The sequence below is a fragment of the Brachyistius frenatus genome, unplaced genomic scaffold (genome assembly GCF_029030835.1).
Source record: "Brachyistius frenatus isolate BFR_SWC_R1_liver_20210118 unplaced genomic scaffold, ASM2903083v1 Contig_57, whole genome shotgun sequence".
Taxonomy (NCBI): domain Eukaryota; kingdom Metazoa; phylum Chordata; class Actinopteri; family Embiotocidae; genus Brachyistius; species Brachyistius frenatus.
Window position 1 is genome coordinate 1,621,376 of NW_027210656.1, and position 11,125 is coordinate 1,632,500.

General features: G+C 40.4%; 1 protein-coding gene across 4 annotated transcripts in view; it reads left to right on the forward strand.

Moving 5' to 3' along the window:
• The first annotated feature begins 316 nt into the window (after window positions 1-316).
• Window positions 317-11,125, forward strand: part of tpk1 (thiamin pyrophosphokinase 1) — a 73,943-nt gene continuing 63,134 nt past the window's right edge. For 2 of the 4 annotated variants that reach the window (XM_069705568.1, XM_069705571.1), the window contains exons 1-3: window positions 317-396; window positions 1,815-1,903; window positions 7,344-7,418. In XM_069705568.1, the coding sequence (XP_069561669.1) occupies window positions 1,861-1,903; window positions 7,344-7,418 (118 nt within the window). In that variant the 5' untranslated portion in view covers window positions 317-396; window positions 1,815-1,860. The other 2 variants (XM_069705569.1, XM_069705570.1) reach the window with 2 other exon arrangements.

Consider the following 11,125-nt stretch of genomic DNA (forward strand, 5'->3'; position numbering starts at 1 on the left):
ATTTTACCCCTTTTTTGATAAAAAATAATAATAATAATAATAATAAAAATAATAAAAAAAAGCAAAACAACAACATCTAATTAATTAAATTGGATATCTGTTTAGTATCATACTTTAACTGGAATAATTTATTCAACATTATTGTGAATTTAACTATTTATTAATTTGCAGAAGAAACCCTGAATATATATATAGAAAAAAACGAATTCTTAGAAAATTACAAAGAAAGCACATTTCCACTCTTGGCCTCTAGGTGTCCCCACAACAAAATCAAGCCTCTCTTCGATCCTGCTCTGTAACGTCGTCGTTGACTGTTTACAACACCAATGGCGGAAGTACCACAATGTGGCGCCGTCACAGCTGCGCGTGAAGTGGGTGCAGGAAATGAATTAAGCGGTAACGACGCCAAAGTTCACTCCTGCACGGGACGTGGTGCGCGACAAGCTGAGCGGAGTCGGTTACCATTAAAGGAGCTTTATGAATCATTAGCGATGTCATTTTGTTGGTGATTAAATAACCCTGCTGTTAAAGTCGCATGCATGCAGTGTATTATTGTGAGCAGCGACTCCAAACCGCTGCCTTTGCTTTTTTTTTTAATTTTTTTTTTTAAATCGTGGTTGTGCTTTGTTCGGGGTGTTTGCAAGGTGCAAGGTGCAGTATTTGTTTTTGTTTGTTTGTTTTCTGCTTTTGTTGCTTCTGAGTGTTTCATAGTGGCTGGTTTTTTTGTTTTTTGTTTTTTTTGGGGTGGGGGGCATTTAATCAGTGTGCAATGTCTGTTGCTGCTTTGTGTGCCATTGTGGAAAGACTTTAAAGCCCCTGATATAGCAATGTAAAAGTACTCAATTCAAAGTAAAAGTCCTGCATGACAAATCCTACTGAAGAAGTATCAGCGGCAAAATACAGTTGAAAGTATTAAAGTACTGGTTTGGTCCCCCTGACTGAGGTGTTACCATGACATCATTAGACTAATACTTGTGGAGCACCAGTGTGTCAGCAGCATGTTAGCTGCTGCAGGTGGAGCTAGTTTGAACTACTTATTATCCAGTTTTACACACAGTGACAGCAGAACAATCTGTGGAGTTGTCAGGTGATTTCTGGGAGAGTACAACGTGTGATATTCCTCTCTGGTGCCTTGGACTTGAGTACAGTACCTGAGTAAATGTACTTAGTGACTTTCCACCACTGTGTCAGTCTGTGTTAAATGTTTTTTTTTTTTAAATAACTGAAACTACTAATAAAGTAGTGGCTCATTCATTTCCTGTCAACACACGAATCAATTCATTGACAAACTGCCTCTGATCATTTTTATTACAGTTTATTTTTGCTTTCCTAAATGGGTTTCTCTCCCTTTTAGGGAAACAGATACAGGCTCATACCTGCAGGGATTTCTGTCAACGACTGGTAATTGTAAACTGACTATTTAGGAAACTTTAGAGAATCCGCGAGATACAATGGTATCACTGAGGAGTATTTACATGACTAGACTGTGTGACTCATTCAGAAGAGAATCTGCAGATTCATCAGTAATTAAAAATAACAGTTATTTGCATGGTGCCAATATGTGTCTTGAGTTACTGTGTGCCACGCACCAGTGTGATCATGCTTTCATGTTCGTGTGAGTGTTTGTATTCAGTTTGCTTGTTTCAGGGAGAATTAGTAGACCAGAGGAGACAGCTGGTGATGAGCTGGGATTAGAGAAACGTTGTGAAATGACATCCTTTGATAGGTTTAAAACCGAAGGACAAAAGGAGGAAATACAAAAAGAAAGATAAAAGCATGACGAGTAGCAACAACATCTGGCCTCTTCTCCTCAGTTCCAAGTGAGTCGGCTGATTGAAGACGAGCTCCTGTGTCCTGGCCATGGATGAAGAGTTGACGCCTTTGGACTGCCTGCTGCCCTCAGGTACTGCCTTTCCAAACACACACACACACACACACACACACACACACACACACACACACACACACGCACACACACACACACACGCCAAGCACACGGATCTGTGCACAAACGCATATGGTGTTTTCAAACACGTGTTGGTGGGACACACCCACCCAAACACAGACGATGTGCAGGGAGCTGATCAAAATGCTCACTGTAACACACACACACACACACAAACAGTCTTGGGGGATTTACAACTCAAAAACAAATCTCGAGCACTTTCATGACAACAGTGTGTGTGTAAGAGATGTCTTTTTTGTTCCGCATACATAATGAATCTTTGCCAAAAGAGGTCTTGATGTGTTTGCTTTGAAGAAGTGGTTAGATTATTTAAATATGTATATAAAAATAATAATCTATCTGCCAGCTCCTGAATAAAATAAATAAATATAAATCCACTTTGTTTCAACTCAACGCAGTTTCAATTTGACATTTAACCAAGAAAATCAGCCCATTAATAATCTCTTTTCCAAAAGCAAGATGAAACTCTGCATTGATATTTATCTCCCCAAAGATAATCTATAAGGATCCTGCAGATGGTCAACAGGCAGCCAAACAGACCTGAGGAGGAAGCTGGTTACAGCTGCCTTTGGCCACTGCTCTCAGGTCAAGGTTTATGTCAGCTCCCTGGTGGTGTGTGTATGTGTGTATGTGTGTGTGTCTATATGAGCGTGGAGGAAGGAGAGCTGAAGCGAGTCCAAGGGCAGGTTTTACACAGATCTGTAAAGGTCAGGGAGATTGTACAAGAGTTTGGCCTGTAGAGCAGACAGCAGGCAAATGTAGCCTACTCCACCTCCTGTATTACAGCCAGAGTTACATTTCTTAGCTCTATGTAATTTTTCAGAATGATAAAAAGAAGATGTTGGGACTTATATGAAATATATTCCCGACTGCTCAACATTGTAATGAAGGGTGGGTGCCTGTAGCAAGTCTGAGCTACCGTGGGGGTTCCTTTGAGACAGATGACGACACGCTGAGTCACAAAGTTCGGTTTATGGTTTTGTTTCATTGTTCAATCCACACTGCGGCACACACTCTGCTAAGCCCGGTGTCGGCGCTCTCCTGCCCTGCCTCCGAGCGTCCGTTCCCAGGCTGCTTCCTCCTTCTCTCCTTGCCAGGTCCCGCTTACTTATAAAAGGAGAGAAACCAATTCCCCCGATTCAGTTCAGCTGCGCCAATTATCCTCCTCCTGTTCCCTGAACCACTCCACCACTCTCTCCCCCCTGCAGCTGAGCTAACCACGCCCCGCCACCACAGTGCCATTAGTTGAAAATCATGAGATTAGAATGTGGCGTGGTGCTTTGACACAGGCTGGAAATATTGTGCACCCATACAAAGATATGAATAAACAGTTCAGGAGTAAAAAAAAAAAAAAGAAGAAAAAAAAAAAAAAGTGTATCCCTGTCTCATCCTTTTTTGGAGTGTTTGGTATGCAACGATCACACATGTTCATAAACATACAGTAAAGTATAGTGTGTGTGTAGTTTCAAGGTACAAGTGAATTTGAAGTCTGAGTCCTTGACTTTTTAATATTCTCTGTTGTTCGCTGAATTCATGGAGTTATTTCATAAAGGAGAGCTGTAATTTGGTGTCACTACTAACCTTCAACCTGCCACAGTTTGGATAGCTGAGGAATTGAGCTGTACTCTAGCAGAACATGTCTTTACCTCAAAATGGGATGTAAAAAACACACCACCAAACATGAACACAGGCCAAAAAATGTAAGGTGCAATGCCAAGAACTTAACTTCCCTTCCCCTCCCTGCTCCTCTTCTCTTCTCTTCCCTCTCCTCTGGTCTGAACATTTATTGCTGCTAATGCTACAATCAAACAGCGTCATAGTGTGTCAGCGGTCTTCACTGACTCAGTTGTATTGGCTGAGCTGCATACAGGGATTCAGATCATGTTTGGTTCCCATATAAGATGAACACAGGCCCTCTTTCTTTTTACATAAACAAATCTAAACATAATTGGGCTGAAATGATTAGTCAATTGTCAGAACATAATTTTGATATTCGATTAAATGTAAGTAAAAGTAATTTATCAGAATGAAATGTGAAACATTCACAATCTTCTGCCTCTCTGTTTTATACCTCATTGGGAATTGACCCAATTTGTGTCTGCTGTTTGGATAAAACTAGTCATTTGAACTTCTGTGGCTCTTTTCACAATTTTCGGACAGAGTTCACGCCAGAGGACAGATGAATCAATAATGAAAAAAAATGAAGAAGAAGAACAGAAGATGGCCTGTTCTGATCAAAGGATTCATACGGTATTCATACCAGTGGAGCAGTAGAGCCTATTAATACTGCACTGTGTACAGTGTTTTAATAATAATATGCTCTGAGCTTAAGTTGTAGGACTGGGTCTTCTAATCACAGCTGACCTGAATGTTGATGCTTTTATGGATGACCATTTTATATTACCGATACAACACATCACCATTCGTGTACCGATTCAGACTCTCTGCCGTTGATTTAAGTGAGTGGAATCAGAGGTATTTTGAAATGAGTACCAGGTCCAAAAAAATGGTTTCTAAGCACCCGCACCTGCTGATTTTAAGTGACTTTTGCGAGTGCTCTTACTAATAAATGTATCAATAGGTCTTAAAAACAGTAGCCTCATGTTGGTGTTATGCAGCATTTCTGAGGCTTTTGAATTGTTAAATCAGCTCATTTTATTTTATGAAAAAAAGTTGATATTTGTATTGAGAAGCGGTACTTGTGAAAATTGGTTTGGTACATAGTGGTGTATGGTCTAAAAAGTTTGGGAACCTCTGCTCAGTCACTGTCGCTTTCTGAGTTTTGATTATCTGTCCTCTGACTCCTACTTCCTTCAGTATGTAACATTATGATGCATTGACATCTTTCTTGCCTCTTTTGTATCTCTCATTGATTGTTGTTGAAGGTGTCAAATCAATATAATCATCTTGTTCGACTACAAAGGATACTGTAATTGTGCTGCATGCTTTACTGTATATCTTACTTGACATTCTCACACGTGTGCGTGATAGAAGTGCTGTTGATTTACTGTTCACGTAGGGCTTGAAAATTAGCAACACGTAAAGGCCACCATCAGTCAATACACGCACACACACTTCTGTCAGGAAGCTATCAGCAGTTGAAACATCCATTATAACAAATGTTTACTCAAACGTATTAGCTAACCATTGTAGGGCGACACTTGCGTTTGCTCACTCTACAAATCTCATATTTAGTCCAAAGATTTCACGGTGTGCAAATAATCCCCCAAATGTCTGCAGAACAGAGCAAATCCGAGGACACAAACCCTCCGGATGATATCATTTTTTGGGGATAAATTTGTCACTAAAGGTTATCAGATGTGTTTTAGATTCCTTTATCATCCACTTTTCAAATCTGTTTTTTTTCCCCAACTGCACAGGATAGTGAAGCACTGTTTCTCCCATTAGATACATTTAGAATATATTTCTATGGCTTCTTTAGTTTAATTTCTTGCAGGAAATGCTTATCTAGACTCTCAGAGGGGAATATAAAAACAGCCTCTGGATGTCTGCATTTTAAAATCCCTGGTGTGCACAGTTAGCCTTTTAAATTTCACATTTTAATTGTAAATGCCTATTCCTGGAGAATCTATGTGCTAGCTTATGCACTTGAATTTGGTGCGTGCGTGCGCGTGTGTGTGGTATTTATGCTGTCTGGCACTTTTAAAAGAATCCCAAGGTGACATTTCTTTGAACAAAGTGCACGAAAGGCCACACACCTCCCTGTGTGTGTGTGTTTGTGAGGGAGGTGTGCATTTTGTGTGACAAAGGCTTATCTGAAAAGTCACGGCTGGTTGAGTTTGTCTTTTGTTCTGTGTACACCTCCAGCCAATTAAGAGACAGGACTGACAAATCTACTCCTCCTCTTCCTCCTCCTCCTCACATCCACCCCTCCTGTCCGCATGTCCTCCTTTCTTTTCCCTTCTCCTTTGTGTCGCCTCTTTACCCTCTCTTTCTTCCCTCTCCCTTCTTACCATACTTGGCTGGGGTTGACTTTCGTATTGGAAAATGACCTTCCAGTCATGTGAACTTTTTTTAACAACATCAAGCCCACCGCGGCAACAAAGTCACAAACCCAAAGGACATCTTTTTTTTTCCTCCACACTTTCTCAGCTGAGCCAAAATGCACTCTTTACACCCGAGGGTATAAATCCTAAAAGGGTGGGGGTTTTTTTACAACATTTTTTCAGGTGATGCACATTTTGCAGTGAGAAGTTCATGAAACCTAAAGTATATTCTTCTTCTTTTTTTCCCTCATTGTTGTTTTTTTCTGGCCTCCTGCTCCATTCACAGTGTATCGGGAAATGTACGAGCTTTAGTGGGTGCTTCATACTGTGCTGTTGTGTGGAATTTACGTAAATCAGGTTTAAGACAGAGTAATCAATAACTAAGTTTGTATATGGCATTTTGGCTTTGCTATGAAAGGCAACCTTAAAAAAAGGATGAGAAATCTTTCATCAGGGCAGATATGGGGGGGAGGGGGGGAGATATATAAGGGAAGAATGAAAAATGTGAAGATGCTTTAGTCTTTGGTCCATTAAGCTTTTTCTACCAGCTCTCTTTTAGCTTTGTCAATGGATGACTGAATGTTTCCCTTTTTCTTTTTACATCTCCTGCATACAGATACATGACAATTCCAAAGTATTGGTCTGGGGATCTGCATTAGCAGCAGAGCAAAAGAAAAGCTTAAAGCCAGGTTGATTGGGGGAGGGGGGTGTTGGGGGAAGAAGAAGGTTTATGAAAGGCTGGAAGATGAGACAGAGGCTTTGAAAATGAAACACGAGGGTACACCGACAAGAAAAAGAGACGAGGATGATAGGTTATGTTTCTTTTGAAGGGCTTTTTCTTTATTACTCCAAATGATATGTCACACATTAAATGTGTGAAAGTCTGAGTGCACAGACTTCCCTTATTTTTGAATCAATGATAAGGACCTGGACATTGATTGATACCCTGATCAAGGTAAAGGAACATCACCAGAGTTGGATACACACGGTTACGCTTTCTTCTCTGATGTTGCGAACAAACCACTTGCTGCCTAATGGAAAACATTTTGAACTCTCATGAAACCAAGGTTTTTCTGAAATGGCTTGTTTTTAACCTCCCTTCCTTTTTTATTCTTCTCTTCATGTGGAGCGTGATAATGACCTTATTATCGTGGCTTTGTTTTAATTTTGCTCCTTATTTAGCACATTCAGTGCCACAAACAGCAGCCTCCAGTGTGTATTTATAAGGTATTGTTTTGAACATGCAACTGATGATATGTTCTGTCTTTGCTGTTTTTTCTATTTGTCTGTTATGCTCCATAAATTGTCTGTTTCTATCAGATTATAGTGATTTATACATTCCCCCTTTTCCCTACCGTCTCCTTTTCCAGGCACACAGAGGATCTGTCTGATCATTCTCAACCAGCCTCTGGATAAGGACTACCTTAACATCCTCTGGAATAAAGGTAGATCACTTAAGACCTTTTATATCGCTTAAATCCCATTTGTATTGGTTTGCACTGACCACGTATTCCCCAGTTGTTTTTGTCAGGCTGTGGTCTGAAGCCTTTGTAACCTCTGTGCATAATCCTAATTGCTGCTATGTCATTGAAACGGCTCCTTCCCCACCTTCTGTCCACCTGTCCTCTGATGTTTTGCAGAAAATAATTCCCTTATTTGGAAGTGTGGCTTTTTATTTATTTTTCAATGACTTCTCTGGCTGCATGACTTGAATAATGAATACATTCAAAACCAAAATAACCTAAAACAATGCACATTAGGAATTCACAATATATTAGCGGCTAATAAATTATTGACCAGTTAACTAACTCATTGTTATTTCCGATAATGGAATTTCAGCCAATAATAACGTCTGATAGTAGGGAGCATGAAGAAGAAGCAAGAAACCCAGCTGTCAGAGTTGACTTTTGCCTGACTGCGTTTCTCTTTTAACCTCTGCTCTCTGGGTCACTGCCTGTTTGCATGAGGGCGGGCATCAAAGCAGACTCGAGGGTTACTCCAGTTGAATATTACATTACTCATTATCTGCAACTGCTACAAAAGCTGCTGTTTCTCATGCACCTGTTTAACAAGCAGAATGTAGAATGACAGACACGTGACATCTTTCACCGCTCAATCCGAAGACAACCTGATCACAGCCATGTGGTGCTTATTATTAGCAGCAAATTACAATGAACAAGCAACAAACAAATGCTAATTACGCGGTACGTGAGAACTGAGCCTTCTGCGCTATGTATCTCCAATTTAGTTAAATTCTAGTAGACTTGGAGGCTGAGCCCCTTTCAACCAGCTGTGGAGCATTCTTCATATCAGCGGCACAGGGAGGATGACAGATGAGAGGATGATTGATGCCACAGAGCTGTGACCCAGTTTATTGTAAAGGACCAGCACCTTTAGGTAACCATTAATTAGTCCAACAGTTTTCAAGTCTGTTTTTGTGTCCTATACATGCTTATCAATAAGGAGATAAGCTCTGGTCATTAATTAGTCTCCACAGTCCAGGCCAGAAGTATTGGGACAGTTCCTCTTCATTTTGTTCTTTGTTCTTCAGCAGATTTGATTTGACGTAAATAAAGAATACTGCATTAAAGTGCTGAGTCTCAGCTTTAATTTGTGTAGGTTAATGTCAATATAGAGAGAACTGTGTGGGAGATGTAGCTCATTTAACACATAGCGTCCAAATGGTAAGCGTTCACACCTATATACACGGCGAATGGATAATTGGTTGGTAAATAATGTGAACACAGGTGGTGGTTGAAAGTGTTCACTCCACTCTGCAGGTGGCACACAAAACAAGTCCATTTGACCCAACACCTCCTGCATTCATAACATCCCTGCTTCAGCCATAACATCTCCAGCATCAGCACTGGCCCTGAGCTGTTCTCTATGTCTCTGAGGCCTCTTGCATTCTTTCAACAATGAGGAGAAAATGATTTAAATAGTCCAGAGCATGGATAAATATTCTCATCCTAAAGGTTTTCTCGCTGTTGCACAACTCTAGCTTATATATTGAAAGTTAGCTAATAACACAATTTCTTAATAAGGGCAGAAGAGTTCAAGTACAGTACAGTCATATTCAAACACACAGCAGTAGCACAATACAAGCTCACTGAATGGCTCCACTTTAGCAGTTTCAGAATAGCACTTTTGCTCAAGGGCATTTTGATGATTGTCGTTGAAGATGGGTAGAACTGTGCTCCGTCACTTTCACATCGGCAACCTGCTGATCACAAGTTTTCCGGCGGTTTATGGACCAAGGACATCCCCCATATTCTAACCACATTTTTGTAGTAGTTAGTAATGAGGAGACATATATAAATGCCACACGAATACTCAGATTAAAAGACAAAAATAAATTCAGAGAACTCGGAAACGAGCATGAAAGGCTCTTTGTTAAAAGATGAAGAATAGGTTTTTGAAGAGAAGTAGAGCTCCAGACTCCCCGAGGCGTCGCTTATGAGATGCATTGCTGCATAGCGGTTATGCTACTTGGCTTTGATGTATTAAATATGCAAACCAAGACAGTGTCATGTCAACCTATGCACTACAGCTTTTCTTTTAAATCTGGTGAACTGATCAGAAACAGAGAAACAGAACAAGAACGACTTGAATCAAACTGGGCTGAATTTGATAAGCACTCATTTGTGTTATCAAGGACAATGAAAGGAAGTGACCTGGATCACTGGTTGTGATGCCACAAAACAACAACAACAACAACAAAAACTGAAGGCCTACTAATTTATGAAAAATGTAAATCATAAACGTATGCAATCAGTGAGGAAGGTTAGTAAACAAAATAACTTTGAAGGAAAAGTTGTGATTAAAACCACTTCAGATTGAATTTTAATGAACGGCTTTGATATTCCTATCAATTTAGCAAAAGCCCAAGAGGCACCTGCTCTTTTTATCGCGCAGAAATCCTACCTTTAGATAGACGCTGCTCTCTCGGTTGGTTTCTGCCTCTAGAAAATGTTTAGTGGCATTAGACAAAGCAATTTTCTCATCTGATTTCACACCAAAGGTTGCCTGCTGCCCAAGATAGATAACCTTTGGCAAGAATATATTTCTAGCTTTGTTAAGAGTTAACCTGTAAAGAAAATGGCTTAAATCTCATCAAGGTCTTATACTGTGCATCTGAGTAGGTTCCTTCTGTTGCTATTCGATGTTATGTAACAACTATTGAACACGCATTTTTCATTTAAAATAATATTTCATTTAACATTTTTCTTCCAATTTTCATTTCTGGTAGTTATGGTAGTTATGGTAGATAGTAGACTTCTTACAAATTCTTTAGGCCTTGTTGCTTATAACTCAACATTGTTTGGAAATGGAGATTTTTTTTAAGTGATGTGGTTTCATTCCAGATATTAAATTTACCTTCAATGCAGTGTATACACGCTGGGGCTTTTTTCAATGAACCTGACTAGCTTACATCTTCACCAGCAAAAATGCAGACAATCGGATCAAATTGGTGACGGTGCACAGACTGTGGAGCACTTTTGTGGGCTTCCCTTTGTAAAGCCAGCTCTTAAAAGTCAATGTGTTACATGGTAGCGAAGCAGCACAGCTTTACTTGCAGGAAACACAAACATTTAAAGGCAAGCATTGCACCAAATCATCAAACCAACCAAGTGCCCCATCTGGCTGGCGCTGTGAAGTAGATGGATCTATCAGATGTACTTTGTCAGAATGATGCAGCTTGGTGGTGCCTGGTGGTGTCACGTGGAGGATTTGGGCTTTAGCCCCTGCTTCGAAAAGGTTGCTTTGAAAAAAGTTTCAGAGAGATTTATTGGTGGTGTCTGAAGTGCCACAAGCAATGCTGCGGTTTGGATGTCAGAAATTGGAAGGCTTTCCTGATCAGTTTTGCTCTTTGCAGCCATGCACAAGGGACTTGAAGAACTTTTGACAAGACGGTGATTGTGCGTGTATGGCAGATATCCCACAGTTTGATGGTAAACACCCTCGTAGCGAGTTCATCATTCCTTGCTTGATATGCCATGTATTTTTAATGTTGTTTATGGGATGAGCAGATGTCAGTGTGCGCATGCCTGAGTGTGTGTCACTCTCCAGATGGTTGTTCACCTGGAGGCAGCAGAGCCCGGTCTCCACACACACACACACACACACACACACACACACACACACACACACA